The following is a 20,622-nucleotide window of genomic DNA, read 5'->3' as shown; positions in this document are numbered from 1 at the left end:
CCCAGAAGGCCACCTAGTGAGCATCAAATGGAAAAGGGAAGCTTATTCATCTCATGTATGTGTAGCTAGTTCGTTCTTTCCACCTGTCCCTATTCCTTGCTGGGAAGGTCTCCCTCTGGGGAGGCCTCTTAAAACAACTTTGAGCAGTGGAAGTGAGAAGTCAGATTCCAAGTCTGCTCTACCATTAATCTGGTTGTATGTCACTCTCCTTCTCTGGTCCCCAGTTTCAATGAGGGGATTAAGTAGAGGGACTTTTGAGATCCCAAACAGCTGTTATGTTCTAGATCAGCGGTGGAGAATATAGGATTTGTTCAGTAAAATTTGGATTCAGGCAAAAGGCCACATTTAGAGCAGAGCTAGGAGAACATTATATACAGTTAACAGCCAATGTTCCCAGCAATTCAGGGACCTAAAACATTCCCAAAGGACTCATGATACAAAATGCCATCCACATCCAGAGAAAGGAGTCAGAGTATGATTTTCTCCTTTGTTATATTTTGTTGTTTTTCTCATGGTTTCTCCCATTTCTTATAATTCTTCTAAGCAACATGTAAAATGTTGCAAATGTAAAATGTGTTTAATAGGAATGTATGTGTAGAGCCCATATAATATTGCATGACATCTTGGGGAGGGAGGGAGAGAAGGGGATAAAATTGAAAACATATGGAAATTATTGTTGAAAACTGAAAACAAATTTAATAAATTTTGAGGGAAAAAAGGCCACACTGAGGCCACAGATTCCTCCAGCCCTGTTCTATATCCTTTCCATTTCAAATACATTCTAACATTCGATATTCCTTCCAAATATAACATTCAGTTAACATAACACTCTACTTCCCAGCTTGACATTCAGTTCTGACACTATGTTCTAAGGATCCTCCAGTCTCTTGACATTGTGTTCTAGGTGTCTAGCATTCTAAGAGTTCTAGCATTCTGTGTTCTAAGCTCCCTCTCAGCTCTGTCATTGTCTGTTCTAAGGATATTTAGGCTTATCTAAGGATAAGGATAATTCTGTGTTCCAAGGGACCTCCAATCTCTGTGAGGTCTAAGTTCTAGCATTCTGTGTTCTAAGGTCTCTTACAGAGTTGACATTCTGTGTTCTAAGCTCCCCTCCCAGCTCTGACATTCTATGTTCTAAGATCCATTTCAGTTCTAAGGGCCCTTCCACAGCTGATATTCTAAGGGCCTTTCTTGACATTCGTATTCCACAGTTCTTTTCCCAGGGAGTTGTGGTCATTTGGGGCTCCCGCCTCCTGGGTTGTACTCACATCAATATCTGGGATGTTGTGGATGAGCTGGTAGGCAATGTCCTTGCAGCCCTGGCTCAAGGCCTCGGTGGGCATCTCGTTGTCAGAATACCAATCCCTATCAGCAGAATGTGCGTAGGCGGCACTAGGAGTAGCATGGTTCACTCGGGTGGTGGTCACAATGCCAACAGATTTGCCTGAGTCAGGGAAAAGAGGATTGTTTCTAGGGATGGAGCTCCCCTAAACTAATGCAACCTCAAGACAAGATGAAAACAAGCCCCCACAGGGGTCTGGGCCACAGGAGAGAGGGACTGTAGACTCTAACCCTACCCAGTGCATCCAATGCATACAGTAGGTGCTTAATAAACAGTTCATAGATCAGAACCTTCTGTAAGTGGGGTGGAAGCTGAGACCCAAAGAGTCTCTCAGGGTGGGGCCCCACCAGAATCTGGGCAGGGAGGCCCATGCCCACCCCCACTACTCACCAGCATCCTTGGCCCAGCGTAAGATGGAGGTGACCTCGTTGCCTTTGGTGGTGTTGCACTGCGACCTGATGACAGCAGCACTCACACCAAGCGTGCCCTCGTTACCCTTCACTCCACAGAGGTAGGCGGTGGCCGTCCCCGCACTGTCAGGAACTTGAGCGTTGGTGTTGTATGTCTAGGGGTAGAGGAGGTTTTGTGTCTAGACCCTCTCACCCTGTTAGCTTACCTAAGGTGCACCCCCCCAACCCTCATGTCCCCAAAGGGAGGCTACTCACACATGCCAGTGCCAAGGGGGCACCTACTGTGTGAGGCCCTACCGTGTGAGGCCCTCCTGTGCTGGGTCCCCCTGGCACTGATCTGGGCCCTGCTCAAGAGCTTATAACTGAATGGGGCAGAGGCTACAAGATATAGGAGAAAGAGCCCTGAATTCAGGTATGCCCTGCAGATCAGTTTCTCTTAAATGAGGGGTTGGAATCAGATGGTCTTTAAAGTCCCTTTCAGTCCTAACACTCTATGGGGTCAACTATGACATAACTGGAAAGGAGGGGCACAAACCATCTGATGAGAAAGAGACAGACACAGGTAGAGAGGAGAGACAGAGCTGGGGTAGAGGCAGACAGGAGATGGAGAGAAGAGTCAGGAAGACAAGCAGAGAGAAAGGGGGTTCACCTTCCTGGGGGTATTACCATCCTCATTTTGCAGAGAAAGAATGAGATGAGAAGAGACAGCACATAACCGGACCCAGTGCTCTGAATGCGTCTGCCACCTGTCTCTTCCTCTGCCTCTGCAAGGGGGCCCTGGTCCCACTGCCCTGACTGAATTGTTTATTGGACGCACAAGTCTAGTCCTGCCCTCCTGGTACCCTCAGGTACCAGGGAGCAGGAAGAAGACGAAAGCTTCCTGTGCAGGAAAAGGCCTGACACAGACAGGCTGGGACATGTGTGCCATGGCCCCCTCCAGCCATCTATCTTTGGGGCCCAAGATTCCCCATATCAGTGCCAGGTGGACCTGAGGTCACAGCGCTCCAGGATTAGAAGAGGCCAGGCAGCATTTCCTGCTGAATGAAGAGGTGAGAGGCCTACTGGCTTCAGGTACTCTTGAGGCAGGGAGGGTAAAGAGCCCCCTGGAGTTAAAGCCAAATGGAGGAGAGATGCAGAAGAACATAGGATTCAGGAAAGGGATCCAGGGCTGGTGTGGGCCATCTAGCACCTCCCCCCAACCCAACCCACACAATCCTCTCCTCCTGCCCCAGCTGTCACTTAATAACAATAAAGGGTCTATATCTAGGGCAAGACCTCAACACAGCACAAGAGTAGAACACCAAGGATGATCCCCTGGATAAGAAAGATCTGAGATCTCAGTATGGCGGCCAGAAGCCTGGATTCCCTCTCTTGATAACAGAGCAAAGGAAGTGAAAGGAAATTGTGGGGGAAGAGTGGCAAGACTGACCCCATAAACTTGGAGAGGGGATGGGGGAGAAGAAAATGGAAAGAGAGAAAAGACCAAGGACAAGGGAGAAAGAGGGAGACAGAGAAAGACTGAGATACAGAGAGACGGAGATAGGCAGAGATAGAGAAAGACTGATAAAGACAGAGATACAGAGAGAGATAAAGAGAGACAGAAAGACAGAAATAGCAATACAGACAGACAGAGACAGAGAAAGGCAGAGAGCAAGGACACTCTCTGTCTGGATGGGAAGGAGAGGACAGGGTCCATGCTCACCTTGGACAGAGCTACAAAAGGAAACTTGTCCATTTCAAGCTGGAAGTCCTCTCCGGGCATGTGGTGAAGCTGGCCTTTGAGGATCCGGGCAGCGGTCACAGTGGACACCCCCATTCCTGCAGGGGGTGAGCAGCATATTCTGAGGCCTCCTCCCAAGGCCTCTGGCGCCGGGAGCCTCCCTCCCCACAAGCCCCAAGCTGGGGCCCGCAGGGTAATGTGGCCATGTGGGCATTAATGATCTCCAGCTGCTGCCTGCCCCCTTGTGAGGCAAGCACAGGCTGTGGGTGCCTTGGAGTGAGGATTTCCCAAGCTTCAGTGCAGCTAATTGGCCCCTTGGGTAAACTTGGCCCCTCCTAGGCTTCCCCACAAACCACAGCAGCGGCTCCTAGGGAACTGGGCTCCCCAGGCTCATGGGAACCAGTGGTCAGAACAAAGTCTGGGCTCTGGGGGAAAAGGCCCGAGCTCCTCCTGCCAGTGCGTTCTTCCCCAATCTAGGGCCTGGGCTACAAGGATTCATCATCTCCCCACCTCCAGGGAATCATCCATCTCCCATATGTACGGGGCAAGAGAGCTCAAGAGCTGGAAAGAGATCAACTCAGCCACCCCCCTCACTTTAGGTAATGCAGTGGGGTAAGCTGACCCAGGTGACAATGGTCAAGGTCAGGTCAGATTTGAACTCTTGACTCCAAGGGCAAAGCTTTTTCCCCCATTGTGCCCACTCCCTGGAGAATTCCATGAGGAATTCTTTAGCTCTCCCTATCTCTCTGCCTGCCTCTAGCTCCTCCCACACCCACATCTGGCCCCATTCCCCACACTCACCATCTCCCAGGAACAAGATCACATTCTTGGCAACATTGGTGTTGAGCTTCTGGAGCTTCAGGGCATGCTGGAGAGTGTGTTGTGCCTGGTCCCTCCAATACTGAGGATTCTTCTCTTTCTCTAGATGAGAAGGGGGGTAAAGTGAGCACTGAGGGCTCAAGAATTGGTGGGGAAGTCCAACAGTGACAACTCTTGGAGTCCCTCTCAGTCTAGACCTGCATCCTGAAGTGAGACTCCCACATGTGGAAATTCCCTCCACTGGTACAGACTGGCAACCCCCCTCTAACTCAGTCTGATAGGTTCCCTCTCTTAGTAACTAGGACTTGGGACCTGTAATACATTTCAACATAACTGATTCACTTTGTAATCCTATGCGTTTATTCAGACCGCTAAAAAGGGTTCATTAAGAATGGTGGCCCATCAGTTGGGAATTGCTGAAAAAGTTGTATATTAATATAATGGAATACATGGAATGGAATATATGAATGAAATATTGCTATAAGAAATGAACGGAAAAAACCTGGGAAGACTTAATGAACTGACGCTGAGTGACACAGAGCAGAACCAGCAGAACCATTGTTCAGAGATCAACTCTGATTGGCTAGTTATTCTTAGCAATGCAATGATCCAAGACAATTCCAAAGACTCATGATGGAAAATGCTGTTCACATCCAGGGAAAAAACGATGAAGTCTGAATGCAGACCGAAACAAATTTATCACTTTTTTCCCCTATGGCTTTCCCTTTTGTTCTGTTTTTTCTTTCACAACATGACTAATGCGGAAATATGTTTTACATGACTGCACATGTATAAGCTACATCAGGTCGCATGGGGGGGGGGAGGGAGAAAAATGTGGAACTCAAATCTTTTTAAAAGTGAATGTTGAAAACTTAAAAAACAAACTACTACCCTAGACTAGCCCCATCATTTTAGAAGGAAGGAAGCCCAGAGAGTTTCAGAGATTCAGTGATCTAGAGAAAAAGGTACTCAGAGACAGACCCTCTCTTTACAAATGGGGAGTCAGGGGCCCAGGGAGGTGAAGGGATTTGTCCATGGTCCCACTGGCAGAGTCAGAGGTATCTGTGCCATCAGGTAAGCCACACTCCTGGTGATGGGCAAGCCTCTCTGCACTTCATCTGTTCTGTGAAGGACAGGCATACAGTCTTGGCTTGGACCTGCCACAGGCTGGCTGGGCTTTGTGATATAAAATTTGATAACTCAGGACCACATGTGTGCCACTGTGAGGCATTTGAGGAAGACTCCCAGTTTTGGCAGCCCCTGAAGGCTTAACAAGGAATATCCTCAAGCAACACAGTGGCAGAAAGTACAATACTAAACCCATTTGGCAGATGAGGAAATTGAGACTCAAGGGCACACATCAAACGAGAGAGAGCTGATTTCTTGCCTGAAGTAAAAAAGGATGAGGGTGAAGGAAATTTATCTTTCTAGTTGTACTAAAAGCACTTTTCTGGTTCCCTTCTTGTTCTGAGAACAAGAGGAGGGAAGAGTCTCCCATGGGTGACAAGATGCCCAGCTACACTGATGACATGTTGACAAGGCCTGGAAAAGGGATAAACTCACTTTGTGACTTCAAGCAAGGCTTCTTCTCCCTCTGGTCCTTAATTTCCTTAACATTAAAATGAGGGGTTTGGCTGAGATAACCTAAGATCCCCTCCAGGTATAACATTCTACATTATAACATGTTATACTCTCAAGCCACTCCCAGCTCTTAGAGTCTAACAAATCATACACTTAGCCGCCAGTGGCTCTGACATCCTGTGTTCTAAGGACCCTCCCAGCTCTGACAGCCTGTGTTCTAAGGGCCCTCCCAGCTCTGACAGCCTGTGTTCTAAGGGCCCTGCCAGCTCTGACATTTTGTATTCTAAGGCCCTCCCAGCTCTAACATTCTGTTCTAAAATCTCTCCCAACTCTGGTAATGATGTATGAGGATCTTGGGGAAACCTGGAGTGATTAGTTTCTGGGATTAGACCCAGAAAGTGCCCAGGAGAGGCTTCAGTGGGAAGGGCCTATGGCCTACTGTCCAGAATTAATGCCTGTGGTTAGCATCAGGATACATCCCCTTGCATAAAGATCAGGAACAGGCTGGAGGTGGCTGCTCCTAGCTGCTGCTTGGTCTGCACTGAGACACATCCCTCTTACAGTGGAGCAAATGACCCTGACTGAAGTTCAGGATTGAGCCCAGTCAGATACTTCCATCCTTCCTCCTTTTTCTATCCTTCCAGAACATCCAGGTCAAGGTTGAAGCACCACAGAGATCATCCAGTACAACCCTCTCATCTTCACAAGTGAGAAAAATAAGGCCCACAAGGCGCATGACTTGACCATAACAACTAATCCCAGGTCTCCTTGACCCCCTTGGTTCTGTCCAGGATACTGTAGTTGTCTATCTTTTTCTAGTCTTCTTGCCCTATGCAGTCTACAACAGAACTCTAGTTTCAATCCTGGTACAAGAATGAAGAAGAATCTTGGGTCCTAAGTCAACTCTATGGTCCAGTAGAGGGGAGAATCATGGCTCAAGGGGGCCAGTTGGGGTGTTGCCCTATAGCCTCAAGCACAAAACATAGACATAAAACCTTCATGGGAGACTTATATGAACTGATGCAAAATGAAGCGAGCAGAACCAGGAAACTTTAGCTACCGATTAAGACAATGATCTTCACCTCAGGGAGAACTGAGGAACTCTGAGTGCAGATTAAAGCAGACTTCTTGCTTTTTTTTTAAAGCAACATGGCTAATATAGGTTCTGCATGACAATGTATACGTATATAATAGACATCCTATTTTCCTTCTCAATGGGTGGGGCAGGGGGGAGGGAGAGAATTTAGAACTCAGAACTGAATACTATTAACAATTATTTTTAAAAAATCTTCCAAGGGTGAGCATCTTGCCAAAGGCTGATCCTAAACCCTGCCAAGATCAGGGTACAGAGAAGGAAGAGGCAGAGGGAACATGGCCACATGAGAACAGTGGTGAGGGCAAGGTGGAGGTGGGGCGGGCAGAAGGCCATGGTTTAAAGTCCAACTATATACATGCATGCCTGGCCTTTCACAAGGTTTCTATGGGCTTCAGTTTCCTTCTCTGGGAAATGAAGGGGATTGGTTTAAGGGATCTCTCAGTTCTAATTTCTGGGGTATGAATCTCAGGCTGAAGGAACTTTCTCCAAACACTGAGGTTCTTGCAAAGATGAGGGTGAGGGAGGTGGGAGTAAATTGTCTTTCCCTACTCATAAGCCATGCCCAGGCAGATACCCAAGACAGGCAAGGTTTTCTTTTACATATAATCCTTCAGTCAGCTGGAAAGGCTCCCTGAAGCCAGAAATGAAAATATCAGGTTTTCTGCCAAAAGCTATCAAGGCTCTCCCCCAGATCCCTGCCCTGAGACCAAACAGAACTTCTAGGAAAAAGAGATTTCCATGCTCAGAAAGAACCCCAGTGCAGCAGCCCCTGCCTCTGCTCAAGGATTTTCAGGGGCTCCCTACTACCCCCTAAGACTGACCATCTTCATCACCCAAGGCATTAGACCTATTCCTTCCCCCTCACTTCCCATCACACTGTCCCCCAGTTACCTGGTATAATGGAAGAGAGGCAGGTTCCAGTCATAAGGCCAAGGAGAAGGAGAAGCATGGTAGGATCAGTGGATCTGTTCACCAGACTGAGCCTGGACACCTGAGGCATAGCTGGTCAGATGTGCACTGATGTGCCAATCCTGTGGAAGAGAAGGCAGATGACTCAGTTGTCTTGAGTAACTTTTGAAGATTGCCTAAGTCAAAGAGATACAGTCCACTTCCCTCAACTATCCAGGAACTACCTGTATTCCTTTTCCCCCTTTGCCCCAGTCACACTAATATCCCCAGCTGCATCGAGCTCATCCTTAACTTATCTTGACCTGGAATGGTTCTGCCTCTCCATCTTAGTTGGTCCTTGAGCCTATATCTATTCATCTGAAGGAGCTGACTGTGAAGGGCCCTCCCAGTTCTGACATCCTGTGTTCTAAAGACCCCCCACTCTAGCTCTCTGCTGTTCTCAGGGCCTCCCCAGACATTCTATATTCTAGGGTCCCTTTCAGATCTGATGTTCTATGTTCCAAATACCTTTCCCGTTCTTAGTTCTATAACTATGTTTAAGAGTCTGGGCAGGCACAAGGAACCGGACCATCCTGACAAGATGCTCATGCTTCCTTACTTTCATTTTCTAATGATGGGTTCCCTACCACGTTCTCTCTAAGGTGATGTCTGAGGTCTGGCCTAACTTCCCTCACCTCCAGCCCACCCCCTGCTACAGTGAATGCCTAGTGCCCACATTCAAGTTTCTTTTGTCTCCTGAAGATGTAGAGGCCCTTTCACTGGCTGCCCATTGCTGATTGGCTTCCTGACGCCCAATCACAGCACTTTGTGCCACTCAGAGCAGTCCATCCCCTTTGCCAAATGCTCTGAGGGCCTTGAATAGGAGCTTGAGTGCCAGGTCTCCCTGCCCCCTCCCCTTCTAGCCTGGGCCCCCTTCTCTTTTCCTTGCTCCGTGTATTGCTTACTTATTACCTAGCATGTTAGTAACCCCTCTGCTAGGCCCAAACAATGAGCAGAGGAGAGTGACCTGTCAGGGCCAAGGGAGAGTGGACACAGGGGAGAGGTGGTCCAAACTCAGATCCACCTCTGCAAGGACTGAGTGGGATACTGGGCACCTGTCATTCACGGATGCCCCTTCCCCATCCCATCTAAATGAATGTAAATCTCTAAATGAAGTCATCTCCCAAAAAGGAGGGGAAAAAATGAGAAAAGGGAGAGAGGAAGAGGGGTAATAGAAAGAGGGAAGAGAAAGAAAATAAGAATGGGGAGGGAGAAGGAAGACCAAAGAGAGGATGAAAGAAAGTAAGGCATATGAGAAAGAAGAGGGAGATGCCCAGTGAGTGGAGGGAAGGAAAAAGGAGTAGGAGAGAGAAACGCTCACAAGACACAGAGACTGAGACAGAGCAGGAAGCCGACCTACCTGAGGGGCCGGGCCAGGCGGCATGTAAAATAACAAAGGAGGCTTAGGATTAACATTAGAAACAGCACACTGAGGGCTGTGGTGAGAGCCAGCTCCCCGGTACTGGACAGGAGGGCCATGCTGGACTTTTTTCAGGACCTCCTGAAACTCCCAGACCTCTCAAGCTTCCACCTTTCAGGCAACAACGATACAGAGGCAGGCCCAGAAAGGATTCCTCCTGCAGATTCAGCACCTCCCCTAAATGGACTCTCAGGGAGATAATGCTATGAGATTAGCCAAGGCCAGTGAGAGCTCTGGGGCCAGCTCAGGGGGTCAGACCTTCAGCACTGACCTTAGCTCACTCCAGTGGAAGTCACCGGGCAGATGGAGAGAGAGGAACGGAGAGAGTGGGGTTCCTGCTTTGTCACTGATGGCCAAGCCCCCCGGGGTCTGTTTCCTCTTCTATTAAATGGGTATAGGAACTACAACCATAATTTTCATAATGGCCTTTAGAGCTACCTGAAGCACTGAGATTGATCTCAAAGAGAAAGATCCCAGAGATCCCAGAGATCCCAGGTCTTCTAATGCCATCTTGCCTTCTAGTGATAGCTAACACATACATAGTTTTATATTGGCTACCTTATTTGATCCTCCCAACAGCCATGGGAGGAAAGTAATTATTCCCATTCTATAGATGAGGAAAGTGAGGCTCCAAGGCTTGCAGTGAGTGAACAAAGGTCTTCCTGACTCCTAGCCACCAGGTTCTGTGTGCTGGTCCTGCAGGCCTTGGAGGGGATGCTGGGAGAACCAGGAATGTATATGTTCTGACATGAAGGGAGAAAAGTCCAAACATCTGGTGAAAAGTGAAAGGTGAAGGTGTATGAGCACTGATAGAAAGTTGAACAGCTAAGGGACTGGACAGAGAAGGCTCGGTTATGGAATGGGAACTCAGGATGTAAAGGGAAGAATGAATGGAGGGCAGAAAAATGAGGAAAACAAAAGGGACTCTCAGGAATTTGTCATTTAAAGAAATAGAATGGGGTGGGCAGGGTCAAGGAATCTTAAGCATCTTTATAGCTGTCCCAAGAAGCCAGTCTTCAATCTCTCCCTAAACTGAGGACTTGGCTAGAAGGCACAGTGAGCTTGGAATCAGGGAGACTCATGATGAGACAGCGCAGAGCAGAGGTGCTCTATAAAATGATTAACCAGCAGACCCACAAACTGTTTCATATTCATTTTTCAATCTCTTGGCAGAATATAACAGCAGTTAGCACTATCTCTAGGGGTAGCTAGATGGATAGAGCATCCAAATCTAGCCTCAGACACTTTCCAGCTATCTGACCCTGGGCAAGTTCCTGTTTGCCTCAGTTTCTTCACCTATAAAATGAGCTGAAGAAGGAAATGACAAACCACTTCTGGCCAAGAAAACCCCAAATGAGGTCATGAGGAGTTAGATAAGACTGAAAACAATTGATCAACAACATAAGTGGACAAAAATGGGGGTGGGGGGAGAAAGAAATTCCCTTGACTTGTTTTGCTAGTTGGACATGATTAAAACTACTTGACAATAACAATGGGCTCAGTTCCAGAGATGAGAAGGGACACAAACAGAAGGGGTCAACCTTGGCAGGGTCACCATCTTTTAAGTTGTTTGGATAACTCTTGAAGATTGCCTAGAATGCCCACACCTAGGATATTAGGGATCATTGAAATATTGAAGCAAATGGAATCCCTTTTCATATCTCGACTCTGTGAGCATGGTAGGAAAAGGATCATATGCCCTGAGATCGTAGAATGTCAAAGAGCTAGGAGGGCCCTTAGAACCTAGGGTATCTAAGGTGGATGGGGAGAGAGGCCTTAGAATAAAGAGCTAGAAGGTAGTTAGGTCAGTTTCAACCACCTTGTTTTGCAAAGAATCCAACTCCAAACAGTATCCAGAGGTCCAGAGACCCAAGAGTCCCAGCCATGGACCTTCGGGACCACTCTCTGTAGATCTCTTTGGACTGGATAGTGAGGGGCAATCCAGCTAGCTAACATATTTTTATGTTTATAAATAAATATGTCCCCTACTATGTTCTAGACACTTCTAAGCACTAGGAATACAAAGAAAAACAAAAGGCAGGGAAAACAATATACAGTTACGTACAAACAAGATTGTATTTAAAGAATAAGCATCAACTAATGAAGCGTTAGCATAAAGGAGGAACCTTCTATAGAAAGTTCTAAAGAAAGGCTTTCTACAGAAGCTGAGATTTTATCCAAGAAGCCAGAGAGGCCCAGAGACTGAGGAGAGAATTTATGAAAACCAGTAGATGTCATTTCACCTTAAACCACCAGACTGGAAATGCCAGTGGTGGAGGGATGCAGGAGGACGATAGAACATTGTCCAAAGTGCACATGATGTGCACATCATGTGATTGACTAGTAGGCATAAGCCCCTAAAGAGAAGAAAGAGGGAAAGACCCCATGCACAAAAATCTCTTTTCATAACAGCCCACTAATATGAAATGAAGTATGGACTACTGCTGCATCATTAGAAATTATTTCAGAGGAAAATGGAAGACCTGGATGACCTGATGCAAGCTGAAGATAGACAGGGATGTGGTCACAACATAATGAGGCAGCTAGGTGGCTCTAGGGATGGGCCTTAGAGTCAGAAAGACTTTGGAGTTCAAATCCAGCTTCAGACACTTACTAGATGGGTGACCATGGGCAAGTCACTTAACCCTGTTTGCCAAAAAAAGACTGGCTTTGGGGGGTCCTCAGTGTCCTCATCTGTAAAATGAATTGAAGTGCAAAACCACTCCTGTATCTTTGCCAGGATTAAAAAAAGATGCTAAGAAAATCTCAAATGGGATCACAAAGAGATGACTAAGGAATGAAAAGACTGAACGCAAATACTGCTCTATGGCTTACCAATCAACTGAGACAGAACAATAAGGAGTAAGTCAGAAGAATATGAACAATGGCTCCAACCATGTAAGCAGAGAACAAAACATTGCTCCTGGATGTTCCCTAACTCTAATGGCCCAATCTGGCCCCAAGAAGGGTTCAGAAAACACACCCCCTTCCCTACCCTGCACAAGTGAGGGGCTGCAGGTGCATCTACAAATGCATTTGAAGGATTGGTTTGTTTTCCCAAACTGCTTTTTCCCCTTTCTTTTGAAATCTTTGTTACCAGGGATGGCCTTCTGGGTCCAGAAGTGGGGGGTGGGGACAGAGTGGACAAGAATGAGATGTAAGGACAAAAGGCACCAATATAAATAGACCTGGCTCCTCCTCGTGGCTCTGGACAGCATTGGTGGACATGACATGAGAAAGGATACAAAGGGGCAGTGAATAGAGGCACCGGCCCTGGAGTTCAAATCCAGCCTCAGACACTTGACACTTACTAGCTGTGTGACCTTGGGCAAGTCATTTGAAAAAAGGATACAAAGGAAGTCTTAGGATAAGGTGATCATTAACCATGATTCCAGAGGACCAATGATAAACCATGGCATCCTCCTCCTGCACAGCCTTAAAAGGCAAAGTGAGACATATATTTTTTATGGGCATGACTAAAGCAGGAATTTTTTTCTTTAATATACATTTTAGGAGTTTGCTTTTTCTTCAGTGGGGGGAGGGTGTAAGCTCCTTTAGGAAAGGGATTGTCTTTGTATCCCAGAACTTAAACACAGTGCCTAGGAGGTGATAAATGTCTAATACATACCTGCTGCTTGGTTGTAGTCTAAAATATTAATTTATTAAGCCTAGAAAGGTATGCTAGGTCAGAGTGTACACTGCTGGGTTTTCTAAAAAATTGCATATTCAAGCAAATTCAGCTATGTCCGGTAGATGATCACTTGTCAGGTATATGAGGAGAGTTATAGACTGGCTGGGCTACGTAACCACGGAAGTCCCTTAGTCTGAGCACCCTCCTATTACAAGGGAAAACTGAGGCAGGGATCAAGTAACTAGACCTTTAGAGACATGGCAAACAAGAGCTCATTTTAGCCTTCTCCTCATACCACTAAGGGGTTCAATCTCCCACTTAATAGTTGCATATTCAGTTCATCCCCCATATTCTCTCCTCCAGACAAAAGTCTGCAGAGAACCGTGGATGGCAGTTTCATTTTCCTCTGTGTAACCATTCTGGATGGCATCCTTCCCAGTACACACTCTAACCCAGTCCCAGTTGGAAGAGAGCCACCCAGGGCATCATTCTGTAGCACCCCTCTGCTCACCCCCCAGAGCCAGAGATTCAGCCCCTTCCTACCCAGCCTCCAGTGAGTCATCACAGAATCATAGTGGACAAGTCATTTATGATCCGTCTCACTCTAGTGGCCACTCACACTTGGCAATCTGTGCCAAGAGAATCAACCACCCAACCATATCAGGTGATACAAGGGTCAAATACAGCTAATATTTGCTTTCTTCTTGCACTGAAGGAGTTATATAATAAAGGCAAAGCTTCAAGGGCCCTTGGACAAGAAAACAATCTGGAAGTAGAACAGTAGAGAGGGTCTATTAAGGCAGAGTACTGAATGTGACCATAAAACACATGATGTTAGAATCCAGAATGACAAAACTGATGGGGAACCGAAAGGGGCCTTGGAACACAAAATGTCAGCTGGGACAGGCCTTAGAACATAGAGCTAGGAGACTAGAAGGGTAAAGTAGAGCCTTAGAATTTAGAATTAGCACTGAGAGAATTTACAAAACTGAGAAAAGTCAGATTAATGGAACCTTAGAACACAGAATGTCAGAACTAGAAGTTTAGGTTTCAAATCATTCCTTCCTGCATCCCACAGACATGTCACATGTTTTAGGAACAGATTTTGAGCTGAATAGAACCCAGCATCTTCAGGTTGGATGCCCCTTGGTCCAAATGCACTTGAACAGGAAGAATGACCAACATGTGATTATCTGGTCAGTGCTAGAGAAAGGGCAAATCCAGCTACCTTCCAAGGGAGACATTTTCCAGTTAGAAGGCTTTTCCTAAATCTGTGTCTGGGCAGAAGCAGGACATCCCTGACGCAGGGATCACAGTTCTCATGCCAGCTCTTCACATGTATGACCTTCCTTTCTCAGGCTTGTTCAGTCTTAGTGTCTGAGGCCAGATTTGAACTCAGGAAGACTCATCTTCCTAACTCCAGGGCCAATGCTCTGTCCACTGCCACCTAGCATTCCTTTAATTATCTCTTGACCTCAAGCCCCTGGGCACCCTTCTCTAGAGGCTCTCAGGTTCATTGTGTCCTTTCTCAAATGGGAACACCATACTCCAAATGTGATCTGACCAGGGAGAGGATACCTGTTTTCTTTTATGGATTCTCTTAATGCCAACTTACAATTGCATTAACTTTTCCACCACACTGACCACCCATAGTTGTTTTGCAGATGAATTGAAATCCCTAAAATTTGATATTTTGAACTCAAACATGAGCCTTTACATTAATTTTCATTACATTAGAGGCATTGAGATGGGACAGTAAATAACATAGGGAATTTGGGAAGAATCTAGCCTCAGACACTTAGTAGCATTGGGCAAGTCACTTAACCCTGTTTACCTCAGTTTCCTCATTGGGCAAGTCACTTAACCCTGTTTACCTCAGTTTCCTCAGCTGTTTGCTATGAGTATTAAAGGAGATTCTATTCATAAAGTTCTTTGCAAACCCCAATACACTATACTGTATCTCTTGTTACTGTATTACTTGCCATCCCGATCCCAAAATTCCATCTTGCCAAGGTCTTTTTGGATCTCCCTCTTAGTCATCTCTTAAATTTGATAGCACAGAACAAGGAATATTAGAACTGGAAGAAACGTAAAGAATGCTCTAACACTGGATATGAGAGCTGGATAGGTCAGAAGTCCAGATCTTGACCCTAACCCTGACTTAGGAAGGAAGTCAAGAGCAGGTTCTGTCAGCAGTTACTAAGATACTTAACCCCACCTTTCACACTTGTAAACTGGTGGGAAGAGCCAGCCACCCGGGCCTTTGTAATCCTTGGCCACAGAATCTGGACTACACCAGTAGAAACAGAAAGCAGGGGGATGGCTACAGGAAAATGAACAGTCTGTTCCCTAGTTGGGTGAAAGGGAGATGGGGCCTGGGAATAATCAAAGATAACTGTTCATAGAGAGCTCACTCCATGAGTTCATTGGGCGTTTCCTAATGAGTCTTGGAAAAGAATATCAGTCTTGGGTCATGCTGCTCTAAGACTAAACTAGGGGATAAGGGGTCATACATCAAAAATATCCAATGACAGGCATATTCCTATGGCCCTTCCCCCACTTTTGAAGGAGACAACTCAGAAAATATTGATCTACATTGAAGGGAATTTCCTTACTTGAAGCTCCCTACACCAATTAAAATCACAGGTCACATACCACACATTTAAAGGTTTACATAGTGCGACTGGGTGGTGCCCTATCCATTGACAGAGCCAGGAGTGTGGAGTCAGGAGTTCAAATCCAGCCTCAGACACACACTTGTGTGACCCTGGGCAAGTCACAACAACCCTAGTTGCCTCCGTTTCCTCATCTATTAAAAAAAATAGTTAGAGAAGGAAATGGCAAACCACTCCAGTATCTCTGCCAAGAAAACCCCAAATGGGGTCACAGAGTCAGACAGGACTGAAATAACTCAGTAACTACGTTCTATTTTCCACATCTTTATATATGTTCTTACTGATGAGTTCCCTGGCACCCCTGTAGTGGGACTGGGGACTAGTTCTCCTAACTCTTAATCCTACTCCAAGCACGGGTCATGAAGAATTGGACATGGCTGAAAGACTGAACAAAAAAGGTTTGTATTGTCTCATTTGATCTTTGTGAAGAAGTCCTATTACTGTCCTACAGGCTTCCCTGCCTGTACCTAATTGCTCCCTTTCCCTCCCCAGGAATGTTTTCATTCCAACATGCTCTAATTAAGAGTGAACTCTGGGCAACCATTTCTAGGAAAGCTTGGTATGAATGTGCTGGGGCCTGTAGCAGCTGGACATTACCCTAAGGTGCCATACAGCAGGGTGCTTGGGTGACATTGGAACAGCCAGTGCAAATGTTGAGCTAATGTTTTCCTGGGGATGTGATGTTCCTTGAGATAAGGCCCCATAACTCCACCCAACCAGTTTCAGAGCCACATAGCATCACCCTGGGACTACATAATCTGCCCAAACCAGAGCTGGAGCTCTGACTCTAAAGAAAAAAGACTGGGGAATGGATCCTAGAGAAAAAACAGACTGGGGAATGGATCCTAGACTCCTTTTGGGGGGGTAGGATGAAGGTAATCATGCAAATCAATGTACTTTGAACAGAAGTCAGAGCTGGAAGGGACCAAGGATTATCTCATGTAGCGATCTTTAACTTTTTGAGATGGATGTATTAGATACACAGGGAAGCTGAATTCAGTACATTTGGCTCCTTTGTAATCCATGAACTTAAATTTCATTGTATATAAATATAATTTTGTAATCCTATGTATTATTTTATGCATAAAAACATGAGTCTGACATGTACATATTTGTGTCTAATGGTAGCCATCTCTAGGGAAGAAATTTACAATACTCTTGTCATATATAGCCAGACTTGCATAGCAGATTTGTAATTTCATGTGCAATCATATTTTATAATACAATAATGTATATTATTGTACTATTATACTATATATAAAGTTTACATGTAGTATAAAATATAAAACTTATATTACTATAAGTTATAGAAATGCTTATTTTATTCCACAAGTTAAAAAACTAAAATATAAAAAAACCAAAAAATGATTCTGAGAAGGAGCCCAGAGGCTTCAGCCTGCTAAAGGGGTCCAGGGTGCACAGAAGCAAAGGATCCCTGACCTCCTTTATTTTAGAACTAGAAAAACTGAAGCTACCATGGGTTCAAGTTTTCCAATTCTGCCAATCATTTTTACCATCATTGCTTTTACCACTTAGTAACTTGTCCAAGGTCCATTGCTAGAGTCAGTCCCTGGCAAAGTTAGGACCAGAATTCCAGGATCTTCCTAAATGGCTGATACGTATACATATGGACCAGAGAGTGCAGGAGCTTAATAAAGGAAAGGCTGTTGACTCCATGTGCCAGGAATCTTCACTCTTGTCCCTTAATCGGGGTTCCCAAGGAATGAAGGAATGAGCCTGTTTCTTGAAGACACAGGGACTCAGGAGAGCCATGGGAAGATAACTCAGCAACATGCTGAGGCAGAAGGAACTTCATCTGGGGATTAAAACATTGTCTGGGTATTCCACACTTGGCTACCTAGGAATTACCCAATGTATCTGTCTACCACAAGGTGGCTTACCCAAGATGCCTGGTGGGCAAGCCATCCCATGGTAGAAGAACAATGCGCTCATTGAAACCATGGAGGGAAGGGCTGATCCAGCCCGGCTTAGTGAAAAACCTCCATAAAATGATGTTAGACTTCTGATGTCTCTTTTTCAGCCCCTGACATTCTGTGTTCTACCTGATATGGAGTCAAGAATTGTAGTTTGTTTTCAGTCACATTGGACACCACTTGGGGCTTTTTTTGGCAAAGACAATGGGGTGGTTTGTCATTTTTCTCTGACTCATTTTACAGATGAGGAAACTGAGGCAAACAGGATGAAATGACTTGCCCAGGATCACAGCCTGGCACTCTATCCATTTACCCTGGACTGACCTCAGGCACTAGCTGTGTGAAACTAGACCCAATTTCTTCATTTGTAAAACAGTAATAATAATGGCACCTAACTCCTAGGTCTATAGAGAGGATCAAATATGTTAGCGAACCTTAAAGTGCTCTATAAATGTTAGCTATTACTCTAACTTCCAGAGAATTGCCTGGAACACTGATTGGCCTAGGGTCACACAGTGTAACCAGACTAGATTGATTCCTTCCAATCCTAAAACCTTATTTCAGAGTATGAAGTGTTTGAAATGGAAATAGTTTGAAGTATTTCCCATACTACCTCCCCAGCACAGGGGGAGTCTTATTGCTGACTTTGTAAGAAAGGTCAGGAAACTTAATCCCATTTTTGAAAGACGAGATTTACATTTTTTATCTCCTTCCAAATTCTTTCCAGTCAATCCTCTAGCTGTTTCTCCTGTTTCCTATTTCATTCCCCAGCTCCATGCTTTTGTCTACCTTTTGTCTATGCTATGGCTGGACTACTTCCCTTCTACACTTCTGCCCCTTGGCTTAAATCTCACCTTCTAGAAGACTTTCCCTTTCCTTCTCCTGTCCCCTCCCTCTCTCATATGGACATGGGGCCTTTCTTTAAATGCCCAGAGGATTAGCATTGCCCCTCAGAATATATTACAGCAAAGAAATGTTTGTTGACAATGACAGAGGGACAGTTGTTTCAGACCTCATATTTCTCATCCTTCCCAGAGATTTTGCAGCCCCCTTACAACTCTACCCTCCCTTACACCTAGAAACAAATTCTCAACTGCTGGTTATCCTCTTAGTCAGATGGTTCCTGGTCCACAGGATCTGGAATTCAGAAGAGCAAAGTTCCATCCTCAACTCTAAACCTTCCCAACATCGTGCCCCTTCACCTCCCATGGAAATGGCAACATTTGCAGGAAGTAGAGATCCAGTGGAGTACTTTGACTTTAAAGCCTATATAGCACATGGCCTATAGCACAGGGAGTTATTATTCTTCTAATTATTTTGTTGTTATTTTCTGTCATGTCTGATTCTTCATGGGATTTTCTTGGCAGAGATACTGGAGTAGTTTGCCATTTCTTTCTCCTGCACATTTTACAGATGAGGAAACTGAGGCAAACAGGGTTAAGTGACTTGCCCAGGGTCACATAGCTACTTAAGTGTCTGAGGTTACATTTTGAATTTAGGTCTTCCTGACTCCCAAGCCAAGTACTCTATCCACTGAGCCATCCAGCTGCCCTACCTTCTAATGATACCTTTAATACAATAGGTTGACAAGACTTCAGCTAAGAAAATAGTTGAAGGAACTGGGGATATTTAGCCAAAGAAAAGACACAGAATCCCAGTCAAATCCTAAGGGATAAGATATAAGAGGGCATGTCCTCTATAGGTACCAAAATCTGGGAATACTCCCCTCAGGAACCCTCTATCATAGCCAGTTGTCCAAAACATCCCACTCAGCCAACTAGGCAGAGGGCAACAGCACAGGTCACACATTAATCCGTGCCCAGGATGGTTTAGAGTCCAACTTGACTCAGATTCTGATTTCTCTACTTTACACCACTCTCACTTCTAAATCATCCGGGCTCTATGACTCTCAAAACCCCTTTCTGAACCCTGCTAGAGCTGGAAAGGACCCTAGAACCCCTCATTAGAATGAGATCTTGTGGATGATCTGACCCAACATCTTTCTTTTACTGATGAGAAAACTGCAGCCAGAGAACAGTTAATTGTCTTAGGGTCTAATAGAAACTGGTGGCAAAAAACCTAGACAAGGGACCTAAAAAATACCTTTAGTGGATTTACTGCACTGTGGTATAAGAGTGTACTCAGAGCCTACTGCAGTGTATAAGGATGCTTGTTCCAGTGGGCTTGGCCTTTTCATTCCTACAGACTCCTGCCCTGGTAGTTGCCTCCGTGGCTCACTAAGCCCTGCTCCAAGCAGGTTTCACTCCTTGGCTCTTCTCTTGTCAGAAAGCCTCTGTTCTGCCAGTCCTCCCCCTGAACTTCCTCCAACACCATTCTTTACAGTCCTTAAACCGTATCAAATCAGCTCTGTCACTGTTCTTGGAAAAGAACCTACTCGCCTAAGGCTCCAATCCGTGTGCCAATTCCTTGGCCACCACTCCTACTATTGTACTCTTTCCTCAGTTAGAATGTAAGGAGCTTCTTGCGGTCAGATTATCTCACTTTTTCTATTGCTATCTGTGGAATTTAGCAGAGTTTGGGCCCATAGTAGGCATTTAGTAAAGGCTTTTTCATTCATTCACTAATTCTTTGCTTTTTAGTGTAACTGACTGTTGGAATTCAGTGTTATTCACCCTACTAGGCAAGGCTTTCTGTTCCTTCCCCTTTTAAATTCAGATTTTAATCTGTAGTAGGCAGGAAAACCAGATCATAGGACTGAGCTCAATAGAGACTAGTGCCTTCACTTGACAGCTCAGGTAAAGGAATTTACCCAAGGTGACCCAGGGGTAGCAAGGGGCAGAGTTGGGATTCAATCCTGGTTCTTGACTCTAAAACTCCAGTGTTCCTTCCTGATCCTCTCTCCCTGCTACAATTTGTACTCAAGTCTTCCCTTGAGGACAGGAACTATGCTAGCTTTCTTTGTAAATCAGTCAACAACAAAGCATCGTTACAGCTGGACCAGATGTAATCTAGTCCAAAAAAGAAACTAAGACCCAGGGAGATTAACTTGCTGACTGATAGATAAAAGTCATAAGAGGCAGAAGCA

General features: G+C 45.5%; 1 protein-coding gene across 3 annotated transcripts in view; it reads right to left on the bottom strand.

The window, feature by feature from the left end:
* The window catches only part of ALPL (alkaline phosphatase, biomineralization associated), a 54,672-nt gene that overhangs the window by 13,058 nt on the left and 20,992 nt on the right, over positions 1–20,622 (bottom strand). For all 3 annotated transcript variants that reach the window (XM_072609213.1, XM_072609211.1, XM_072609212.1), the window contains exons 2-6: positions 7,860–7,999; positions 4,274–4,393; positions 3,455–3,570; positions 1,733–1,907; positions 1,269–1,444 (exon numbers count right to left, since the gene is read on the bottom strand). In XM_072609213.1, the coding sequence (XP_072465314.1) occupies positions 1,269–1,444; positions 1,733–1,907; positions 3,455–3,570; positions 4,274–4,393; positions 7,860–7,968 (696 nt within the window). In that variant the 5' untranslated portion in view covers positions 7,969–7,999. The remainder of the gene's footprint in view (positions 1–1,268; positions 1,445–1,732; positions 1,908–3,454; positions 3,571–4,273; positions 4,394–7,859; positions 8,000–20,622) is intronic.

Source organism: Notamacropus eugenii, chromosome 5 (genome assembly GCF_028372415.1).
Source record: "Notamacropus eugenii isolate mMacEug1 chromosome 5, mMacEug1.pri_v2, whole genome shotgun sequence".
NCBI lineage: Eukaryota > Metazoa > Chordata > Mammalia > Diprotodontia > Macropodidae > Notamacropus > Notamacropus eugenii.
This window is presented reverse-complemented; position numbering and strand designations above follow the sequence as displayed.